This window comes from Furipterus horrens, unplaced genomic scaffold (assembly GCF_987537825.1).
Source record: "Furipterus horrens unplaced genomic scaffold, mFurHor1.1.pri manual_scaffold_7, whole genome shotgun sequence".
Classification (NCBI taxonomy): Eukaryota; Metazoa; Chordata; class Mammalia; order Chiroptera; family Furipteridae; genus Furipterus; species Furipterus horrens.
In genome coordinates, this window is record NW_028327177.1 from 18,439,442 (window position 1) to 18,464,415 (window position 24,974).

The 24,974-nt window shown below is 34.8% G+C and overlaps 1 protein-coding gene across 3 annotated transcripts in view; it reads left to right on the forward strand.

Annotated features, from left to right (window-relative positions):
• The window catches only part of CSMD3 (CUB and Sushi multiple domains 3), a 908,638-nt gene that overhangs the window by 769,528 nt on the left and 114,136 nt on the right, over positions 1–24,974 (forward strand). For all 3 annotated transcript variants that reach the window (XM_090283433.1, XM_090283434.1, XM_090283435.1), the window contains 3 exons: positions 3,521–3,645; positions 12,214–12,310; positions 14,514–14,618. In XM_090283433.1, the coding sequence (XP_090139559.1) occupies positions 3,521–3,645; positions 12,214–12,310; positions 14,514–14,618 (327 nt within the window). The remainder of the gene's footprint in view (positions 1–3,520; positions 3,646–12,213; positions 12,311–14,513; positions 14,619–24,974) is intronic.

Genomic DNA, 24,974 nt, shown 5'->3' on the forward strand with positions numbered 1-24,974 from the left:
CAATGATGGCTTGTTGGGAATACACTGAGATAAAGGAATGATGCAGGGCTGGTGAAGAGTTAACTTATAACTGCAAGGTGTACAGAGATATACAACCAGCCACTCAACATTTTATTCCACAAACATTTATTGAATGCTTACGAAGGGGTCAGGTACCCTGGCAACGAGACTTTGAACAAGAAGATCCCTGACTTATGGAGTTGACATTTTAATGGAAATAGAATACATTACCAGAGATTTTCTCATCCTTCAGATAGTACTGTGGAGAAAAGTACTATGGAGATTAGAAAAAGACATTCAGGCCATGCTACTGTTTTATACTCAAATGAAACAAAGTGGAGGGTTATATAAAAGTCTGGGACTGAGCAAGTGTGTAGACTATGCAGAGGGGGTGGGGATGGGGGAGGCTAGGCATGTTCAGGCCTCAGCAAGAATCCTCGGTGTCTGGAACAGAGTGAATGATGGCAAGACTGATAGGAAAAGCATTTGGAAAGGCAGAGCCAAAGCTAAGTCATATGGAGCCTTAAAGTCTTTGGGGACTTTATACTTTTTCTAGTAGTGTGGGAATTTATTGAGCCAGGGAGTGATGTAATCTTAGTTTCTAAAAAAAAATAATAATAACAGTGGCTAGTGTAAGGGGTGGAGTAGAAGCATTAAGATGAATTAGAAGCCTTTTGCGGTAGTTAAGAGGAAAGGTAACGATGATTACATAAGAAGGTCAAGGTTACTAATGAGAATTTGTAACCTTTTAGATATATTTTGAAGATAGAGCTGACACAGTTTACTGGTAGATCGAGTGTAGATGTAAATGAACACTTGAGTGTAAGAAAGGAACTGAGTCCTGTGTTTTTGGCCTAGGAACTAGATCAAAGGTGGTGGCATTTACTGAGATGGGGAATGGTATGAATGGGAGAGAATTTCAAAAGTATTGTTTCTGAGATATTTATTAGACATATTACTGCAGAGCTCTGGGCAAAAGTCATGGCTAGAGATAAACAGTAGTTTTAATATATACATGACATGGAGACAGAAGCCATCCTTGAGGGCTGGTGGTTAGAAAAAGAACAGAAGATGGCTTAGGATCAAGTTGCAGCACTTGATCCTAATACTTGAGTATTAGACTACTTCAAGGATCAGAAGGGGGACAATGAGCTAAACAAAGAGCTACTGTAGCCAGGACATAGAAAAAAGCAGGAGAGGGCACTGTTTGATGACTAAGCAAAGAAAGACTTCAAGTGGATGAAGTGATCAGCACTGGGAGGGAAGAATTACTCATAGATTGGACAAAATGCAAAATAAGATTTGGCCACAAGAATATTCTGGTGACTTTGACATAGTCATTCCAATGGAGTGGAAAAGACAAAAGCCTGTGAAATGGGTAGAGGAGAGAATGGAAAGTGAGGAAGAAGGGATAGCTTGTCGCTTGGGGCAGCGGGAAGGAAACCCTAGAATTGAAAAGGTAGAAGAGTTACTATCTTGGCACCACAGTGAACAGAGTTCCAGACAAAGAAGTTGATTACTTCATCTTCCCAGGTTTCCATCTATTGGAAGAGACTAATATAAGGAATATGAAAACATAGTGTGAGCCACACTATAGTAGAGCCGACCAGGAAAGCACTTGGTGAATGAACTATGGCAAAGCGTAGGACATGTAACACACAACACAGTCAACGAAGGACTAGAGAGGTAACAGTGACATTGAATGTCTGTGGAGGATAGGCTAGGTGAGAGAGGGACTATTAAGTCCCATCATTAAGAGATTATATTAGTTTAGTCAGCTGAATTGGGATGGGGAATGGGGATGATGAATTATTGGGAAATGATGGGTACATATAAGCTTGGAGCTGTAGTGAAGGGCTGATTAACTGTATTTATTTGTAGAATTAAGGCAGTGGGGAGATTTCTTAAGGACTTTCAGCAGTGAAGCAACATGATCAAACTTTCATTTTATAAGTCATTTCAGCAGTAATATGGATACTATATTACATGGAAAATATACTAGTCACAGGAAAGTCCATTGATGTGGTTAATGTAGTAACCTAGAAAAAAAAAAATGAATGAAGTAGGGTAGTAATAGTGAATGTGGAGTCTTCCTAGAGCATTTGTAAAGGATTTTTTTTCAACTCAGGATCAGCACTTCTCAATCTCTTCTTTTTCTCCTATTTTGGGGGTGAATCCTATTTTTACAGTACTTCCTGCACTCTTAGCATGTGTTCTTAAATCATGCAAAGCTGTTGGTTTTCTTGTTAAAGGAGCTAAATTCTCTCTGACCAATTTAACATAAATTTGTGTTTAATCCAATAATATATTTTATAAGAAAATACAATGCAATGACTTTCTCTAAAACCATATTATCACACTATTAAAAACATTTGAGCACCTTAGGTGTTTGCATTTGGCTTTTGAAGTGGCACAAAACTTCATTATTAACATTTTCAAAAATCTTATGAGAGATGTGTTTAGATATTTCTCCATGAAATCAGACTAGGACAAATGCCCAAGGATAAGTGTCATTGGTACCTAAGATAATAGTAGTTGCAGAGGGAAATATGACTTATTGACCTCTTTCTGTTTTCTAAGTAATGTGCTAGCTTCTTCAGGTACATTATCATGTCATATTTTCCACAAAAGCCTTCTGAAAATAATTGTATTACCATTTTACAGGCAAGCTTTCTGAGTTTCAGAAAGTTAAGGAATATGTCTGACATCTCACAGTTTGTAAAATTGTAAATTCAATCATGCCCAAACCAAGCTGATACTACCAGGGGTATGAGAAATTGACTTCAAGGTCAGGACTTCTGATAGAAACCTCTTTTGGCAGGCCCACGTACTTTCCCATAGTAGTCGTTCTGGCAATAAGCAGGCTGACGCCATACCAAGTATCTTCCTTCCACCAAAGAACACGGAATTTGGAGTCAAACTACCAGGATTCAACCCCCAGCGCCTTCTCTTACTAGCTGTGTAATGTTGCACAGGTTATTTAATTTCTTCACTGCTCCATTTCCTCAGTTGTAAAATGGGGAATATACTTATGCATATCTCATTGTCAAGTGCTTACAAGAGCGCCTGGCAAATAGTAAGCTCCACATAAATGTTATGATTGTAACATGATCCTTATCACCATCAACATTACCCCTCACAGGGCATATGAAGGGAAAGGTAACAAATATGAAATAATTTTTCAAAAAAATTTTATCTAGGTATGATAAATTTTTAATGCAAATGTATCAATGGACTTTTGGGTAATATACTATGAATGACATGCTATTATTGAGTTCATTATAGTATGATTTTAGATATGGAATTGTAAGGTTATCCATTAATGTGTGTAATTTATTTTTTAAGTTTTTGTGGTATAGGAAAACTTACTGTTTTATTATTCTAATGAATTTAAAAAACAGCATTGTTTGGTTGTATTTGCAAGTCTAGTATCTGTCCAACCTGTTAGCTCTGACCTTTTGTCTTATTTTATTCTTTTGCATTAGAATTAATTTCCTCTCTTGGACTGCTTTACTTTTAGTGCCCTGTGGTGGAATTTTAACTAAGCGTAAAGGGACAATTTTGTCTCCTGGGTACCCTGAGCCTTATGACAACAATCTGAATTGTGTATGGAAGATCACAGTGCCAGAGGGAGCTGGCATTCAAGTAAGGATATTTATACCTTACTTCTTTTCATTGTATGTTTGAAATTAATCTTTGCAGAGAGAACAGGATGTACATTACTGCTCAAAGTATAGCCTTTTGACTAACATGGTTGAATTTAATAGAAAGCTACTTATTAATATTTCACCTGTGAGGAACAGCATGACAATTCAAAATGGCATTAAAAATAAGAAAAATATGTTGCTCCAGTTAACATTGAATCTTGGAGTTGTTTATTTCAAAGTTTCAGTTGGATCATCCTGAACCAGGTTGTTTCCATCTCTCTGCTCCGCCATGCTTAGCATGATGGCTCAGTTCTTACACCTCCTTCCTGATGGTGAGAGGGCTGCCACAGCTCTGAGCCTAACGGCCTTTACACAGCAATAGCCCAAACCCAGAACTGAATGTCTGTATCTCATGTACCTTTAAAATGGTTAAGAGAACTTTTCAAGAAAACTTCCAGCAGACTTCCTCCCCTGTACTATTGATCGAAATTGTAACCATATCCATTCCTAAGCCACGAACTGAGCAATAGCAAAAGATTTACTAGGATGTGGCTCAAACAAATCAGTATGAAGTACCTGGATCAGGCAAGGGGCACAGCCTTCTCTGATGTGCACAGCTTTCATTGAATTGAACAAAACCCATCCTCTATTAGCAAGGAAGAAGGACGCTAGTCTACGAGACAGTGGTTTCTACCATATTATTTCAATTGTGAGCGTTTTTGGTTTTTGGGGTTTTTTTGGGGGGGCGGCGGCGACTTGACTAGTTACTCCATTTTACAAAGAGATTGTTTCCAACTAAATTGATGACATTTTACTGTTGAGTAAATATACTCGTATATTCTAGGGAAGGTAATTATGTCTCACAAAATGTTACATAGTCTATATTCCATAAAAATAACTTGATTACTTCTCCCACTGAGTCCTAAGGTTTTCCCTTAGGAATCTGAGATATATATTACTTATGGAAAAAGTACCAAAAACATTATTAATTAAATTGAAATTAGGTAAAGTATAATTTAGAGTGAAAAAAATTAATTATGAATTTACCTTTATAATATTTTAGGAACTGCAAAAAATATATTTGTTATGTATTAAGAGTCAAGTAGGTCAGTAAACCAATAAGAAAGCATGAAACATATATTTTTAGTATTTTAAGGACTTTAAAAATCAAAAGACTGTAGACCTATGCGTACGTTCTGGTTAACTGTACTACCACTTTATGGCCAATTTGTAAACTTTGGAGATAACAAATCAGTCCTATCTTATTATTAATAAAATTAATGAGGATTTTAAGAACAATGAATTTAGGAACAGGGAAACTGAAATGAGACAATACCTTTAGCATCTTCATAAAACATTCACTACACCATCTGATTAGGAAGGTTTCTCTAGAGCATGTTATATGTTAGCGTCAGCTTGTCAATTTCTATCTCACCTTAAAATCATAAAACACTGGAATTTTGCTTCCAGCTCTTATTCTCTGTTTTTGGTCCCTGCAATGCGGTTTCAGCACACAATGCTCTCACTGAGCTGCCTGCACAGTGAACACCCAGGGCCTTGTCATAAAGCCCTTGTGTCATTCAGCCTGTTGATTCTGACAGTAACATTCTGTCCTGCAGATTCTCGCCTCTTTTTGTTCATTTTGTTTTTGTTTAATATTTTTATTGAGTATGCCATTACAGTTGTCCCAGTTTTTTCCCTTCTGCCCCCCTCCACCCAGGATCCCTGTTTTCTCCAACAACCCCCTCTTCGTTCATGTCCATGGATCATGCATATAAGTTCTTTGGCTATTCCATTGCCTATGCTGTTCTTAACATCCCCCTGTCATTTTGTCCCTACCAATGTATGCTTCTTAATCCCTGCACCTTTCCCCTCATTTTTCTCCTTTCCCCTCCCAACTGATAACCCTCCACATGATCTCCATATCCATGATTCTGTTCCTGTTCTGCTTGTTTGCTTAGTTTGTTATTTGGATTTAATTATTGATAGTTGTGAATTTATTGCCATTTTATGTTCATTGTTTTGATCTTCTTCTTTTCCTTAAATAAGTCCCTTTAACATTTCATATAATACATACTTGGTGATGATGAACTACTTTAGCTTTACCTTGTCTGAGAAGCACTTTGTCTGCCCTTCCATTCTAAATGATAGCTTTGCTGGGTAGAGTAATCCTGGTTATAGGTCCTTGCTTTAATCATTTTGAATACTTTTGCCAGTCCCTTCTTGCCTGCAAATTTTCTTTTGAGAAATCAGCTCACAGTCTTATGGGAACTCCTTGTAGGTAACTCTTCTCTCTTGCTGCTTTTAAGATTCTTTCTTTATATTTAACCTTTGGCATTTTAATAATGTAGTATCTTGATGTGTTCCTCTTTGGGTCCATCTTGTTTGGGACTCTGTACTTCGTGGACTTGTATGCCTATTTTCTTTACCAAATTAGGGAATTTTTCTTTCATTGTTTTTTTCAAATAAATTTTCAATTTCTTGCTCCTCCTCTTCTCCTTCTGTCACCCCTATGATTCAGATATTGGTTCACTTGAAGGTGTCCCAGAGGTTCCTAAGCCTCTCCCTATTTTTTTGAAATTTTTTTTTTTCTTTCTGCTGTTCTGATTGAATGTTTCTTTCCTTCCTTGTGTTCCAAATCATTGACTTGATTCTTGGCTTCATTATCTCCACTGTTGGTTTCCCTGTAGATTTTTCTTCATTGCACTTAATGCAACCTTCCTTTTTGCCTGGGTCTTTTCTATGGTGTTGAAGTGCCCAGTGAGTTCCTGGAGCATCCTGATTCCCAGAGTTGCTCCCCTTACTCTTAAAACGGTTTTTCTCTTCTTAGTGTCCATGGTGCCTGTACTCTTTTGGACTTTGTTTTATTTTCTGTATCTACTGCTCCTGCTTGTACGACTACATGCATGGTCTCCTCTTCCTCTTCACATCCTCCAATGTGTTTGTGAGATTCCTTGGCCTTTGTTCATCGCCTTACACCAGTCTCTCTGCCACCTGTTTACTTCCACGGCTTCTGCTGCCATTCCTTCCTGATGCTTGGGACCTGAATTATAACAAACCATCAGAAAACATTTTTTTAAAGATTTTTTAAATTGATTTTTAGATAGAGGGAAAGGGGGGGAGAAAGAGAAGAAAAGAAGCATCATTGTGTGATTGCCTCTCATATGCCACCAATGGGGGCCTGACTCACAACCCAAGCATGTGCCCTAACTGGGACTCGAATCAGCAACCCTTTGGTTCACAGGCTGCCACTCAATCCACTGAGCCACACCAGCCAGGGCAGAAAACATTATTTTTATTTTTATATATATGAAGGACTGAATAAATGATAATTTCAAAACTTAAATATATAGCTCAGACCTTTTATCTAAGCTGTATGACATACGGGGTTTTGAAAAAGTAGGTTTACAGTTGTTCATATGAAGAATAATATGATAATAAATAATAATGAAAGGATAATCTCTATGTTTTGCATATGCACAACTGTAAACCTCCTTTTGCCCCACCCTATGTATCCAATGACCCAACTGGACATTTTCTTCTAAACTTCTTGCTAGCATTTCAAGTTCAACCCATTCGAAACTGACTTCCTGATTTTTTTCTCAAAATTGGAGATTTTCCTCAGTGTGTTCTGTCTCAGAATGAGCTCTTCATAAACTCAGTTGCACAAGCCAGGAATCTTGAAGAGTTTTCTCTGTCTGCTACTCTTCAGAGTAAACTATGCCAGGTCTATCATTCACAAATCTAAGTAAGTATTTCTCTCCATCCAGACTTCTACTGCTTAAGATTAGGTGGCCATTGTCTCTGTCTCAGATTCTTATTCTCCATCAATATATTCCTCATAAGACAAACAGAGTAATCTGCTAAAAGTAAAAATCTTATGCTATCACTTTCCTGCCTTCAATGCTTTAATTGCCTGTCCTCTATCTTTTCACGGCTTGACACAGTTGATTATGCCTTTGTACTGTGTCTCCGTTTCTTGACTCTTCTATTCACACTAGTTTGGTGTTTACCTGGCACTCTCATCCTCTGGGCCTTTGTGGATGCTGTTCCTTCTGCTTGCAACACACTCCACAATCTTCTTTTACTTGGTTTACTCTAATCATTATTTCTGTTTCAACTTAGAAACAATTTCTGTGGAAGACCTTCCATGAGCTTGAGACTAAATTAAGTCCCCATATTATATGTTTTCAGATACCTTTATTTTCATTGTCATAACACCTATCGTGTTTTACTATTAAAACTTATTTATAAGTTAGAGAGAGTAGTAGTCTAGTATGTTTCAGCAGATAACACAGTGCCTGACAGTACATGCCCAATGAACATTTTGAGAATGAACTAATGAATACCTCCACAATGACTGAAGTTCTGTACTATTTTAGGGAGTTAACACAACATAATGCACTAATAAAAAATCTGTAGAAAAAAGTATGTTGTATATCACTTGCCCTACTCAAATGCTATTCAAAACTGGACACACATAAATTACACTGTAAAATTTTTCACTGAGAAAGCATTTTGTTTAATGAATGCACTTTAGAAAAAAATTTGAGTTTAGCAAAGCATTTATCAAACTTATAGAGTGTGAAGCTTATTGAACTTATAATTTTAAATACTCTAAAGGACTACCAAGCACTTATTTCTCACTAACCCCTTATAAATATGCTAATTTTAGACATATCACTAAATCATAGGGAATTACATAGCAGCTGCATACACACATACATGTGTAATATATACAATATTTGAAATTTCACTAAATTCACCTAAAAGCTACGTGACTGGTATGCCAGATTTAAAGCAATGCTTCTTTTATTGTACTCCGTTGGGCTGAATATGTGTATGAATAAGGAATTATATGAATATCCAATAAATGCCATATGAGATGAAATGTGATAACCACTTGTGGAAAGAAGAGAAGAAACACTTAAAATGCTGAAATGCATACAAATGATATAGGATAATTTAGCATCTTTTGGAAATAACCTCAACAAATAGATCAAAATTTTCTATTAATATTATGTGAGAAGTTTGTGGAGAGAAAGATATCCATTAGTTTCCCTAATCATTTTAGGAAAGTGTATTGGAGAAGAATTCCAAAAGGGCTACATTCAATGGTAACAGATTTTTGAAGCAAAGATAAATCTTCACGTGATGAGCCATCGGAAAAAAATGTTGGTTACTTAATTGTCTTAGTTTATAGTATGATCACCACTAATACAATATTTTAAACAAAGCGAAATGAGATTTGGATTTCTATATGAGGACTATCTGTCTATGATGGACAATTACACTGAATCGGTTGCTTCTCTTTTTATATCTTTTACTTGACTTTTGTTTAACTGTTGTCAGAGTTTGTCTCCAGTCATTTTACTTGAGTCTTCTACATCCTTTATGCATTTATTATGCCAAGCTACATTTATAATTTGACCGGAATCCTGGTAGCAAATTGTATTAGTCTTCTGTGGCTACTGGAAAAAAAAAAAATACACATGAATTTGATAGCTTAAAATGGTTTATATTAATTCTCCCACAGTACTGGAGGCTAGAAGTTCCAGTTCAATTTAAATGCGCTGAAAACATGCTGCCAACAGGGCTGGGCTCCCAGCCTCCACTGTCCCCATGCCCAGCCTCTGGGACAGTCCTTCCCCTGCTTCTTTGTCTGCTGGTGGCCAACTGCATCCCTTGGTGTCTGGGCACATCTCTCCAAGTTGTGCCTCTGTGGTCACACTGCGTTCTCCTCCTCTCTCTGGGTCCAATCTCCTTGGCATCTTTCGCATTAGGATGAAATGTTAGGCTGCATTCAGGGCCCACCTGAATGATCCAGGGTAACCACCCTATCTCAGTCAAGATCCTTAGTTTAACCAAATGTGAAAGAACATGTTTCCATGTAAGGCAGTATGACAAGCTCCAGTGGAGTAGGACTTGATATCTTTGGTAATCATTATTGAGTCTGTGGTACATTTGTATCCACAAACAGAATTAAACATATTTTCGTCCTCTCATTAAAAGTAACACATTTTTCTGGAGGTGTTTACACTTTTGTTCTTATCACGAGTTTGATCTCAACGAGTCAGAAAGAAAAAGATCAATTATTCTTAAATCTGTTTTTCTCACTTCTTTCCCTTGTTCAAATGATACAAAATCCCTCACTTTCCCTATAGCAGCATATGTGACATCTGGGTAGCGCTTTCTACTCTTCCTGCCTCCAGCCTACTTTCGTCTTTCATTTCTTCTCACACAGACTGTTGCAACAGACTTTAAACTCATCTTTTCACTTTTATTTCCTTTACCCAGTGCAGTGCTGTACTTAAAGAACAGTCCTGGTTATGCTCCCTTTACTCCTTTCAGAAAACCTTTAGTGGGATACTCCTCAGTTACATAATTAATGTGGTGTTCAGCCTTTATAGTCTCTTTTTGTCTCTCTCAACCTCTCTCTTAGCTAAGATAAATGCAATTCTTAATACATGCTGGGCACTATCCTAAGCTAAAATTAATTTAATTTTTGCAAGAACTTTATGAACCAGATACCTTTATCACCATGATTTAGGTAAGTAATCTAAGGCAGAATTTTCAACCTTTGTCATCCCATGACACATGTAAACTGATTACTGAAATTCTGCAGCACACACGCACACAAAATTTTTTTTTTGCTGATATGACAAAAAATAGGTATACTTTTGATTCATTCACACTGAACAGTTATTGTTGTATTGGCTGTTGTTATTTTATTTATTTGACAATCTAAGGGAAAAGAGGTCAGTGACCCTGACTAAATAGCCAGGTATCGCATGTTTGAAAATTTCTTGGGGTGCAACAGTTGAAAATTGCCGATCTAAGGCATAGAGCGATTAGCCACTTTTCCAGGGTTACATGACAATAAAACCATAGAGATTCTTGCAAAACTGAAGAGTAGAGGGAGCCAAGAAGTTGCAAACCCAGGCACTCTCGCCCTACTGTCTTTTATTTATCCACTAAGCTCTGCTCTCTGTAAATTTTCTCTACTTTTTCTAAGGTCGCATGGTATTTCCTCTTATGTAAATACCCTCCACTGTGACTAAATTGGATTACCAATGGTTCACTAAATCCACCTCTTGGCTTGACTTCTCTACATTTTTACTAACTCAGTAATTCCTTTTGGTAGAAAACCTCTCAGTACATTTAGCTAATCTCAAATGTCAATTCCCGCAGGAATCCTTACTTTTATTTATTTATTTTTAGCTGAATGTGCTCTTTTCCTGAATTGAAGGGAAAGAAAAATTCAGATAGGAGTGATCACTGTTTAAGGAGGTGATAATTGTAGTATAATCATGCAGCTTTAATTCTGGTCATCTTCCTGTCCTGGAACATTGCCGTTGGGCCCAATGCCTGTCACACAGGCAGGGTGTCTGCTGCCATGTGGCACTCACCCCTGGAAGGGAGACACTAGCATTCACTTGAATGGGAGAATGGTGATGGACTATTTCGTTGGTAAGACATATTTAATGAATGCAATTGCTCTAATATGCTGTGCTTACATTTATAATATTTTAGCTAAATAAAATAAATATATTTTAATAGTTATCTCTCTTCCATCTCCAAACTATGGAATATGTAATAAACAAAGGAAAAAATGTACAATTGTGAGGATCCTGTGGATTCTTACAAAGCTCAAGCTGTGCCAAGTGAAGAGCAACAGAGTAACACATGCCTCTTTCTTTAAATAAAATTTAAGAGATGAATTGTACTCCAGCATTTCCTTTATCAGCCTTACAGACTTTCACAGTGACTACGACTCCATTCATAAAAATAATTTCCAGAAGATGTACATAAATTAGTACAAAGTATCATTTTGGCCATTTCTATTAAGACCTAGTAAGCATGTGCATAGGGGATAATAATGTTAAAACTTTTATTATGGTAAAGTAATTTAGTTTTATGTTTTGAAATGTCATTTAAAACTGCAATCTCTTCTAGCAGGGTACCGAACAAAATGAAACATCTTTCACCTATTTAATTAGCCTAAATAAACAAATTGATGGGAAAATTTTTTTTTAAAATAAAAGACAGGAAAGTGGGCAAAGGTTATGCAAATAAAGGGAAATATAATGTAGCCACGATAATTCTAGAAACATTTATATTATAAGGTCCTCTATATTGTAGAACGCCAGTCTGGTTATTTCCTAATGGCTAAAGCAAATGAGAAAACTCCATCAGCGACAAGAATCAAACATTCCAAAACACAAAGGTAAACCGATTGTTTGGAACATGCATTGGGATCCTAGCGCTGAGATGTTAGAATACCAGAAAGCTTTGAATAAAGAGAACGCTCTGAGATGGTGACAGACAGACTCAGTGCTATGTCCGTAGTGAACACGGCTCAGTGCCACACGGGCTTTTCTCATGACAGTCACTCATGGAGCTCGGAGCCCTGACGTCCAAGGTCAGTTCTGCTCCATTACTTTTACGAAGGGCCACAGTGATATGATCCAGGCTTTGAGCTCTCTCATCTAGGCAGTATTGATAAACTATAGTACGTTTATTTTGTTAAAAATATGTGTTCCTAACAGGAGTTATTGTTTCACAGGTACAAGTTGTCAGCTTTGCTACAGAACATAACTGGGATTCTCTGGACTTCTATGATGGAGGCGACAACAATGCTCCAAGACTTGGGAGTTATTCAGGTACGTACGAGGGCTGACCTTAATAAAAATATTAGTTTACTTAGGAACTTTAAAAACTCTCCATCTAAAAAATGCCCCCTACAACTCTTACTTGGTGGTTTTAATTTGCTTTTAAAAAATTATATACAATGAACTTAATCACCAAGTTAGAAGCTACAAAGGCTTTAAAGGTAATGAAATAGAAATTGCTGTTTAAAACCTTACTGTATTTTTATTGTATTTGTGCATTTATTTATTGATGCTTTGATGTTAAGGGTAATATTTCCCCCTGTGTTTTTGTACTCATATGTGTACTCATATTGTATCTCTTAACCATAAAAAATAAAAAAAGAATGAGCAATAATAGATAAACATTAAACAGTGCCTTGTAATTATGGTATATCCACTTAATAGAATGTTATGCAGCCATCAGAATAATTATAGAGACTGTGTAATGACATAGTAAAAGCTATAAGGTATACTGAGTGCCAAGAAAGAGAATATATAATTATTTTTTTGAAATGAATAAAATTATATCAAATTAATGTACATGTATGTACCAAGACTAGAAGGTTTTAAAATTTGTTAAGATTCTTAAAGGTAATTTATGTAATAATCCAAGAGCTTCTTATAGCATATAAAAGGTGAAATGAAGTTTTACTTTAACTATGTATTTTACATTAACTTCAATTATACGTTTTAACTCTAGAAATATGAACATAGTTAAACTATTAACTTATGCATTTTAAATACACTGCAATAAGTTTGAATGTTTTTAATACATTTTTAAATGGAATATTATAACCAGTTCATTAGCATCACTACTGAGTAAAGAAAAGAAGACATAGTCAGAGTAGTGATTTGATTTAGAGTGATTTGATTTAGACATAAAATATATTTTAGATACTTAGACAAATATTTCCTGAAAAAAAAATTTATAAAAATTTGAGTATACATTGGTTTTTAATAGATTAGGTATAATGTGTTCTTAACAATGAATACAAAAATGGAAATGAGAACAGTGATGAATAACATGCTCATGATAACTGACTGTGAGCTCTGTGTGAGGCTTGTTACACATTTCCACATTTGATCTTTCTAGTCGCCTTCATAGGTGATTGAAGCTTAGAGAGATCAAGTTGCCCAAGGTTGTACAGCTAATTTTAGAAGAAGGCTGGGACCCAGCTGGTGTGACTCCAGAGCCAGAGGATTGAGATTTAGATTTTCTAAGGGACGAAAGGCAGGTTGAGTGATCTTGAGAGTTTATTGACTCCTGTCTTCAGTGAGTCACTGTGGAAACTGTGGGCAGGGGCAAGCCTCGGGAAAACAGAAGGAAAGCAATTGTGTGAACTGTAATGAGTGTGTTGTGATTTCTTTTATAGAAGAATCAGTGGTTAAGGTTCACAGAGTTGTGCAAAATAAGCGTAACGTAACTACTTACCAAAAACTCTTCTCAACACTGTCAACTGATATGTTTATTGAACTTTATATTAAGAGAGAGAAACGATGCTTATTTTTATGCTTGTCATTTGAAACTGCTTGAGGTGTAATCTTAAGGGTCTTAAACTATTAATTACTCAATGTCAAATAGTCAAGAAGTATTTGGTTTAAGCAGATATTTTATATTTTAACTCAATAGTTAAATAAACTAAAGTTGATTTCCTTTAGAAGTTTAGAAGAACATCAGTATGATGTATTTGCTGAAAGTCAAAGCTAACACTAGCTCATAAGTGGGATTTTTTGAATGCTATCTACCAGCTTTGCTATCAGAGTATAAGAAACATCAAGGTACTTGACTTGATATAAAAGAATATATATTATGATAAAGGACAATAAATGAACATATCCTCTGAACTCTTAAGTTAATATACCATAAAAATCACATGCAAACTTAAAAATTAACTATAAAATATTGAAGTCCATATGAGATTCAAAACATTTATTTTAGGTGACCATAACATTTACTACTTTAACTTTTACCAGGTCCTTTGCTCTATCTATTTTTAGGGGGCAATCTAAAGTGAATTCAAAGGTCTGTCTCCTTGGAGATAATAGGAACAATAAAGTGAAAGAAATGTGGGAGAAATATTTTTATTAATAAATTCTTGAAAAATAATACATAATGTGAGTGATAACCTCTAAGCTGATTAGTAGTTAACTTACTTAGTTTCATTATAGTATTCATTATGTGATCATTGACCTGCCTTTTCAATTATCATTTCAGGAACAACAATACCTCATCTTTTGAATAGTACATCTAACAATCTATATCTGAATTTTCAATCAGACATCAGTGTTTCTGCTGCAGGTTTTCACCTTGAATATACAGGTAAATATAATATTGTGTGCTATTGAGGAAAGTTAAGAACAATTATATTCATTTATAAACATTATTTTCTGAATATAGAAATTAACTGGAATTTGTCAAAAGAGAACATTCAACTTATTTTGTTGATGTGTCCCTTCAGTTCAGTTACAAATCTATTTGTATAAAGTTCTGATTTTCATCAGAATTTACAAGTTCCTATTTTTAATTTTAAGATCACTTAACATGAAATCTGTGCTCTTAACAAAATTTTTAAGTGCACAATGCAGTAGAATTAACCAAAGGCACAAATATAGCAGATCTTTAGAACTTGCTCATTTTGCATAACTTAAAATTTATACTTGTTGCAAGGCAACTTCCCATTTCTTCTTCCCCTCAGTCCCTGGAACCAGCATTTTACTCATTGTTTCTAAGAGTTCACCTTTTTGGTATTCCACGTGTAAATGAGATCATACAATATTTGTTTTCTTTATCTGACTTACTTACTTAGCATAACATTCTCAAGATCCATCCATATTTTTGCAAATTTCAAGATATCTTTTTATTCCCCATGGTTTGACTAATATTCATGTGTGTGTGTGTGTGTGTGTGTGTGTGTGTGTGTGTGTAACACATCTTGATTTCTTCATATATAGGCAGACGCTTAGGTTGTTTCCATATCTTAACTATTGTTAATACTGCAATGAACATAAAGTGCAGATATATTTTTGAGACCACTTTTTTTTCCTCTGGATATATAACCAAAAGCAATACTATTGGATCATATTATACTTCCATTTTTAATTTTTTGAGGGGCCCCTATTGTGATTGTACCAATTTACATACTCATCAGCCGAGAACAAGTGTTCCCCCTTTTTGCCACATCCTCACCAATACTCGTCACTTCTTGTTGTTTTGATGATAACCATTCTAACAGGTTTGGGATGACATCTCTTGTGCTTCGAATTACATTTGCTCATTGATTAGTGATATTAGGCATCCTTTCATGTACCTATTGACCATTTGTATGTTTTCTTTGGGAAAAATGTCTTTTAGATCATGTGCTCATTTCTATTGTGTTATATGAGTTCCTTATATATTTTGGATATTAACTTTTTTTTAAATTACTTTTATTATCATTATTTGATCCTGAATCTACTCCCTGGCCATAAGATTTTGTTTCTTCAGTTTGTTCTGGGATACCTTTTTCTTCTGTGCAACCTCCTCTTCTGCTTTAGGAACAATCTACTCCTTTCAGTGGAACCATCTCAGCATGGAAGGGAGAGCTCATGTGTGGCTGAACTGCCCATGAGCTCTAAATTCTGTGCCACATCTTGGGAGTTTTGTTTACCTGGATGTGCTCAATGACCAGAGAATCTATATCTAAACTTTAAACTCGGCAAAACTTTGCAAAAACTCAACACTCTTTTGGGGCCATTGACCCTGCATCCAGCCCCACTGTTTGGCCTGAGCACACCTATCAATTCTACCAATGTAATAATGGGATGGTACCCATTGCTTCTGTAAAGTCACATCTTTCATATACTTTTCAGGTGGCTTTTCAGATATGCATACCTTTGATGGCCTGGGCAGTTTCACAAGTGTTCTTAAAGTGAATGTAAAGATTTGAACCTCTTGATATGCATGATTTTTTGGGTTTTCTGGGTCAAATGAATAGTAAACATTTTCAGAGGTCACCTCAGGTCCCTTATGGGGAAAGTGGATATTAACTCATTATCAGATAGATAATTTGCAGATAATGTCTTATTATATAGGTTGCCTTATATTTCATTGCTCATTACTTTTGTTGTGCAAAAGCTCTTTTTATTTTATGTAGTCCTACTTACTTTCCTATGTTGCTTGTGTGTTTGGCATCATATTAAAAAAGTGATGCCATGACCAATATAAGAGTGTTTCCTTCTAGCATTTTTATATACCAGGTCTTACGTTTAAGTCTTTAATCCATTTCTAATTAATTTTTGTAATTGGTATAAGATAGACATCTGATTTTTTTCTTCCACATGTGATTTTTCCATTTTCCCAGCACTATTTATTGAAGAAACTATGTTTTCCCCATTGAGTATCATGGTTCCTTTGTCAAGTGTAACTGACTATATATACAACAGTTTATTTCTGGGCTATTGATTTTGTTGCATTGGTCTGTGTCTATTTTTATGCCAGTATCATACTGTTTTGATTATTATAGTATTTCTAACACAGTTTGAAATCAGAAAGAATGATGCTTCAAGTTTTATTCTTTTTTTTTCTTCAGGAGCACTTTGGGTATTTGGGATTTTTTGTGGTTACAATTTAATTTTAAGATTTTTTTTTCTGTTTGTGTGAAACATGTCATTGACATTTTAATAAGAATTTTAAAAGGAATCTATAAATGCCTTTGGGTAGTATGGACATTTTAACAATGTCAGTCCTCCCATGAATGAATATGGAATGCTTTTTCATTTATTTGTGTTTTTTAAAGTTTTTTTTTTAAACTTTTATAGTTTTCACCATACAGATCTTTTACCTTCATGCTTAAATTTGCTCCATTGTTTTATTTTTTAATTTTATTGTAAATGAAATGTTTTCTTCTTTTTTCACATATTTTGTTGTAAGCATACAGTAATAAAAATAATTTGTGTGTGTTGATTTGGTATCCTGCACTTTATTAAGTTTCTTATTACTTCTAACTGTTTATGGTGGAGTCTTTAGGATTTTTTTGTATAAGATCATATTATCTGCCAAGAGAGATAATTTTACTTTTCCTTTTTGGTTTCGATGTTTTTCATTTCTTCTTGCCTAACTGCTCTAGCTTAAAGATTTTCAATACTATCTTGAGTAGGAGTCATGAGATCTTTAGTCTGGTTCCTTTTCTTAAAGGAAAAGTTTTCAAACTTTCACTATTGTATATAATAGCTGTGGGCTTTTCATATATGGTCTTTATTATGCTAAATTAATTTATTGTATGCCCACTTTGTTGAGAGTTTTTAATCATGAAAGAATGCTGTATCTTGTCAAGTGCTTTGTCTGTATCTGTTGATCAAATGGTTTTTAACTTTAATTCTGTTACTGTGATGTAGCGCATTTATTGATTGGCACATTAAACCATCCTTGCATCCTATAAATACCACTTGAATTTAATGGTGTATGATCTTTTGAATGTGGTGTTGAACTTAATTTCCTAGTATTTTATTGTGAAGCTTGCCTCTGTATTTATTACGCATATTGTTTCGTGGTCTCCTCTTACAGTGTTTTTGGCTGTGGTATGAGGGAAATGCTGGCCTCATAAAATAGATCTGAATTAGTTTTCTCTTTAATATTTTGAAATAATTTGAAAAGCATCAATGTTAATTTTTTAAAGGTTTGGTAGGATTGACCCATGATGCCATCTGTTGTGTACTTCTCTTTGCTGAGAGGTTTTTGATTCAATCTCCTTACTCATTATTGGTCTACCCAGATATTCTGTTTCTTCCTAATTCAGTCTTGGTAGGTTGTTGTGTTTTTAAGAATTTATCTTTTTTTCTAGGTTATTCAGTTTGTTGGTATATAGTTGTTTATGATAGTCTCTTGTCATCCTTTTTATTTCTGTAGTATTAATTATAATGTCTCCTTTTTTCAACTGTGACAAGAGAAACTGGAACCTCTTAAATCTGAAATGGGAGTAATTGGCTTTTCTTGTTGACACAGAAAATATATATTTATCTTCCAACTTGCTACAAAAATTTTAGATACAAACAAAGCTTATGTACCTAACTTAAATATATGTATGAATTTGTATTTTGCTACATAAAATTATCACAAGTGTAACTGGGAGGTTATCGGGTGACTCTGAGCTAGCTTACTGTCTCCCTCTGCCCTTAGTACGGGGCCATGTTCATCTAGGATGCCCTTTTGTCTCTTGAACTTAGTCTAATCTCTGAATCTTTTTAGTATTAAAACACATGTGTTGGCTTAATAATGAATGAGTGATGCAACACCTAGGAATCTGATCACAAATATATAATATTGGAATAGATCATTAACATCAGTATACTACACCGATGGTGGTGTTCATAAAGGCATTTAGCTGAACGCCTTTGTCGATATGTATTTTGCAATTCTGTTAAGATTCTGCATCCTGAAGGTACCCCATTGATTATTATTTTCCCAACATCACGTGATCCATCACTGTAACATCATTACCTCTACTGGAAGTTCTGATAAAAAGGAAACAGAGGCTACCATGATAGACATGTACTAAATAAATATTAATTAATTTTGGCAACATTTTTGTTTTTATATTGAAGATCACTTTCCAGCTACTGCTAACCTTAGGTACAATAAGTGTAAAGTTAATAGATTTCAAAACGATGAAAGATTTATTTATTTATTCTTCATTCAACCAATAAATTTTTGAAACACCTACTGAATGTCACATACTATGTTGGACATGGGAAATGCAAAGATAAATCACAGTATCTTTTTAAATGAGATTACAATGTAAAAGAGACAGAGAAATAAAGCATTAATGCAGTGCTCTTAATATAGGAATCAAGATATTTATGGTAGAATGTACAAAAGCAGTAAGTAATCAACTTCATTTATGAGATTCAGAAAATATTTCAAATAGGAGCTGATACTTTGGCTGAGTCTTAACAAACATGTAGGAGTTTTACAATTAGTCAAGACTGGATATTTTCAGCATGAATACTTCAGGTTCTAACAGTACTATGATATATGATGCCAGACCCCAAAAACCCCAGCATTTATTTATAAAAAATTATGTGTTTATTATTTCTTACATGTTTAAACTACAGTCACCTTCAAAACACTCTCCGTTTGATGCAATGCAGTTATCAAGATTTTTTTTTTTTTTTTTTTTTTTCCCACTGTGTTCAAAACAGTTTTTGGACCCATCAATTTTGATGACATTAATGCTTCTGCCTTTTTTTTTTTTTTTTTTTTTTTTTTTGTTTTATTTTGTTTTTTCACCTCATCCACATTAGCAAAACGTTTCTCTTTGAGTTTTTTCATCTGGGGGGCAAAGTAGCTTCGGTGAGATTGGGTGAATAAGGAGGGTAGGTCAACGAGGATCATGCCATTTTTGGTCAAAAACTACTGAACACTCAGGTGTGCTCATAAATCACCCTTCATGAAATGAGCAAATGAATTGAAATAACCTTCAATAAAATTTCTGCTGAAGCTGAGTGTAGCCTCTCGCAACAATGCCAGCTGGTACACTGATGCAGATGGGTTCCTAGAACACTCATCTCACAGGGGAAGCCTGTAATACAAGGGGTCCATCCTCCAGAAGATAATTCCAGCTTTGGGGGCTTGTTAGGAGAATTGCAACTCGTTCAGTAGGGCTGAACTAATGTTTGAGGTAGCACAAGGAACTAGTGCTTATATAAATGGGATGACTACTGAAAGTTATAGGCTGTTATAATCAGAAATTTAACTTTTGGTAAGTGATGTAGTTCAAAAGTAGCAAATGTTTTTATATTTATTCATAATTACAAAAAAACTATAGCCACTTTTTAAAAGTCCCTTATATATGACTTCTGCATTTCTACAATGTTTTCTTAAATGTCAAAAAGGTCCTTTATTTGTATATGATAGATAATATAATATCATTGAAATTTAATGGGGTAAGTTCTCCAATGATCTATAATATTTTCCAAACTATTCTTTTTGTTAGAAACTCTTAATTATGTTCAATAAATGAAGGAAATTGAGCCATGGCCTAGTTAACAAATAATAGGTGTCCATATACATAGTAGCTTATCTCTTAGATGAAGAATTGAGAGTTTGCTCTTAAGGAAAAGAAATGACTACTGGATTTAAGACTCACAACTTTTGGTCTTGAAAACTAAAGTATTTTTGGCAAAATGCACATACAATAAATATAATTTAAGCATCTTTAATCATGATCTTTAATTTAAGAAGTCAGGTGGAATACCTAACTGTGTCAAGGAAAGTCTGATTAGGATTGTAGAGAAATTGGATTATGAATGAGGTAAACCTCTGTCCTAATCTAGTTTTACCTTATTATGTAAAATGTGGGTTTTGGTCTGTATCTGTGATTATTTATCCAACTATTAAAAAAAAAACTAGTTATTTATATGAAATTAACAGTCAACGATTGCTAATATTTTCTAAATTATTTATCTGACTTGAACTCACGAATGGGGGAAAGAACTCACTATTGCTAATTAATAAGCATAAGAATTTCACATAATCTCAAGTAGGTGTTTACAAAATCATGCTTTGTGTTCAAACTGATCCCCAGATACTTCCTAAGAATCATTAGATAAGATATATGGATTCTCCACCCAAGAGAAAAACAAACAAAAAACTAGGCACCATATTTAGAAAACAGGACAGTATTAATTGTATTTTTTTAGAAACCAGAAGGTGAAATATTATCAGAAGATGATAAGATGATCTCCACATTTGTTAAACATTGTGTTGAGGGGGTCTAAGCTAAGACATTGAAACATTTGCTCTTTCTTTTTAATTGGAACAAAATTCTTTAAAAACTGCCTGGATTAAAGTAAATATAATAAGAAATAACAAAAATGCCAGTATTACAAAAATCCTGTAGAATTATATTAAAATATTAATTTTTATCAAATCACAACAAAGAAGTGAAAATATTCTCCAGGCCTAAAAAGACCTTTTGGGGGGGAGAAATTAAATAGTTACAACTTAGTAATATTATCACATAAAAATACTCCAGTTGCATGGGCTGTTTTTAAACACAGTAGGTAAATTTAAATTAAAATAGGAACTATAAGTAAAAATTGAAGAAGTATAGAGAAATACTTCAGAAATAGGGTCAAGTAACACCAAGGGACAGAGAAAGAGAGGAGAGGAAAGAGAAAATGATAGATTTAGTGATATCAGTGCCAGAGGATGCCTAATGTTCCTTTAATTAATTAGAAAGGTTTTGGAATAGTCTTCATGTTTTTAAAGCTATTGTCTAATTAACATTAACATTGACATTAACATAGTAATTGCAAAATACTGAGTGAAGGGGGATGAGGGGAGCTTGAACAAGGCAACCTGAAATACAGCGTTACAAATTAACATAACTAATAACTTCTGCTCTAGTCTTGAAGAACAAATGTATGAAACAAGCTGTGGCAGCGTTTTTGGCTGCTTTGTTAAAAGCGGTAACAGAGAGTGCATTTGGTGGAGCAAACACTGTGTAGAGCAGCTGTGATTTGGGTGTAAGGTCCAGCGGGGCAAACTCAAAGGCTGTCTGAAAACTCCGTACCCTGGAGAGCACTGCTTCAAGAAGCTCCAGAGAATGCACCCAAGCATAGCGGCTTTGTTGCAGATAACCCACCGTATTTGTGGAAAGGGCATCATCATGTCTGTCAAGTTTGATAATAGTAATTTCCCTTAGTGGAGAAACATCACTTTTGCTCTAATGCAAGAATCTGTTCGCTGGTGGAAGCAAGTTATATTAACTAGACATAAAAATGTTAAAGAACTCCTTTATATATTCAGAAGCTCCCAAAGTCACTGGTTGAGATGTGAGGACACAATATCCTCTACAAGAGAAAATAGATTTTTTAAATGACTATAAAAAAGAACTAAAAGGAAAAAAATAAACCTGTGCTTTCATGCTAAGTAAAAGTATGATGCTTAAGCGGTCGTGTTCTGGACAAAATAATTGCATGTGTTTTAAATACAATAGTTATATTTACTTTTCTCCATTGAGAATACCTACTTCACTGCACATCTTTGCTACTTCATTTGTGACAGTCTCTAAGATTAAAGTTCTGCCCACAGGGTAACATAAGGAAGGAATCACAACACGCAAATAACGGTCTCGTAATCACACTATGAATACCAGCAACAGATGCAGGAGACATTAAGGTTTGCTATAAAAAGGACAGATTTCATGTATTTTTTTTTAAACCAAGAAAGTAAACTTTTTCTATATTCCTAAAGGAGTATTTTAAATAGTAAAGGTTTCAGGAAACACAGCATGTGTTCTCTCGAGGGAAAAGGAAATTTGGCTGAAGTTCTTTCCAGCGAGTAAGGTTTTCAGGAAAAAAACAACAACCAAAAACCTAGATTATTTGATGGCACAGTTACTAGATAGTTATGCCTTGCTCTTTATTTACTTAAAAAGTAAGTGCTAACAAATAGACTGATTTTTATCTATAGTGCTCTTTTCCTTTTTGAATTTGAGATTATAACTCTTTAACTTGGGAATGTCTGATGATGATGATGATGATGATTAATGTGAAACAAATCTGATGTTTCTTCTGCCTAATCTATTCTTCATGTGCCTTGAGGGATGCAAAGAAAAAATAAGGCAAATATACCATAGTTCTGGGGTTTAGAGGGTACATTGCTCCCTGCTCAATAAAGAGACGCTGAAACATTAGTTAATAATCTGATTAGTATTTTGCTTTTTTCCAACTTGAGTTATCAAAAATTGACAGGAAGACACACCATTCTTTTTGCTGAGAATGTGTGCTGATTAATAGTTATATGAATAGATGTAGCTATTCTGAGTTAATATATTTTTCCAACATTTTTTAAAATGGAAAGTATAAAATTTCTCTGTCTCCTAATCTACAAGATGGTTGGAATCCATTTTTAAAATGAGTTTGTGTTTTTTTTTGTTTTGTCTTTAAATACATGTGATACTCATTGTAATTATATGTCTTACATCAATGTATTTGTCATTGGGAAAATGTCCTTCGTACATGAAATGCTGTTAAATATATCAATTGTTAGTAGGCTTTCATAAAGAGAATTTGCCATTTCTAGTTTCTCTGCCACTTGGATTCTGGTAGAGCCTCATGATTGACAATTTCAGAATGATTATTTGATTGTAATATGCATATGTAATTTCCTTCATATTTCCTTAAATTTGTTGAGGCATACACTTGAATCTCAGTAATGGAAAATCCTAGAAGGAAAGTAGAATATCTATACATCAATGAATAGTTTTTGAACTTATAAAATGTACATGTTTCAAAAAGGCAAAAATGCCTATAGTAACATTGTTTGCAAATTTAGGTGTGGTCCAAGATCGCAAGGTATAGTCTCTGAGGAAATCAAAGGCACTTGTAACTGTTACCAAATGGAGGGGTGCATTTGCCTGTGTGCCACAAAGCCCAATCAAATGCAGACAAGATTTTACAGCCAAGAAAGGAAACATTATTTTAAGGAAATGGCACCGTGCCCAGAGTCATAGGTGAGCTTGTGTTCAAAGACCTGGCTCCCCATGGCTTTCTAGGGATGAGCTGGGCTGTGGGTTCAACCGATTGGTTGGGGACAGGGTAGGATCATTGTGTCGGTCCTGATGTCAGCTGTGACATTGTTCTGTTCTGTCTGGTTTCATGAGGCTGTGGTTCGTAGGGTCTTTCTCCTTTCTTGGGCCTGGAATTGAAACACAACAGAAGTCAATATGCTATCTTTAGATTGAGGGATGCTCTGTTTCTGTGATCAATGGACCTGATGCTTTGTTCCTAAAACAATTTGATGCTGACTAGAATCTGATGTCCTAAGGGCTTACTAGTTAAGGAAGGGAGTGGACTGGATGGACAGAAAGGATAAAGGGCCATGTTAAATAAAAAGGTTTCTGTCTGGTTACATTACCATAATGAATAGCCTTCTCTCCTCCCATACCTGAGAGCACTCATGATATTTTGCTGTAAATCCTGAGTTTTTCCTCCATTACCCACAAGAGGAAAATGCAGATCCGTATATTGGCTAAGATGATAAGACTCTTCACAATCTATATCCTGCCTTCTTTTTCAGCTTCATTTCTCCCTGTCTTTCCCCAAATTCTACATCACGATTGCAGGAAAAACACTTCTCTTTTCCATAAAAAAAGAAAAAATCACTCAAAAGTCCATGCCGTTTTGTCTGCAAATGTATCACACTTACCTTCGCCCTTATTGTCGAAAATTGGTAAAACATATAATTTTTAGTGTTAACTTATGTTATTCCCTTTGAAATAATTATTTAAGCAAAGAACAACCTTTATTTACTGTGATTATCCTACTATGTTGTAATCATCTTTTAAACTAACCCCCTCTCCTGGTCCAAACCAGGTTACTTTTGAACCTGGTTGTTGCTAATTGACCTTAGCACATCCAGCATCTAACATGATGTAGAGTATATAGTAGGTGCTCAGTAATTGCTTATTTAATGAATGACTGGCACCTGCAAGTCAGATTCCATTGAACATTGTATTATTTAATTTAACATTATTCTGTAGGCTAAATTTCTTCAGTATCTATTATTGAATATCCAATTAATTATTCTTAGTAATGCTTAATTAAATATTAACTAAGGTAAACATAGGTAAAGTAAAAAAAAAAAAAAAATTTAAGTAACAAGATAAATATGAACAAGGCCTGCACAGCATGT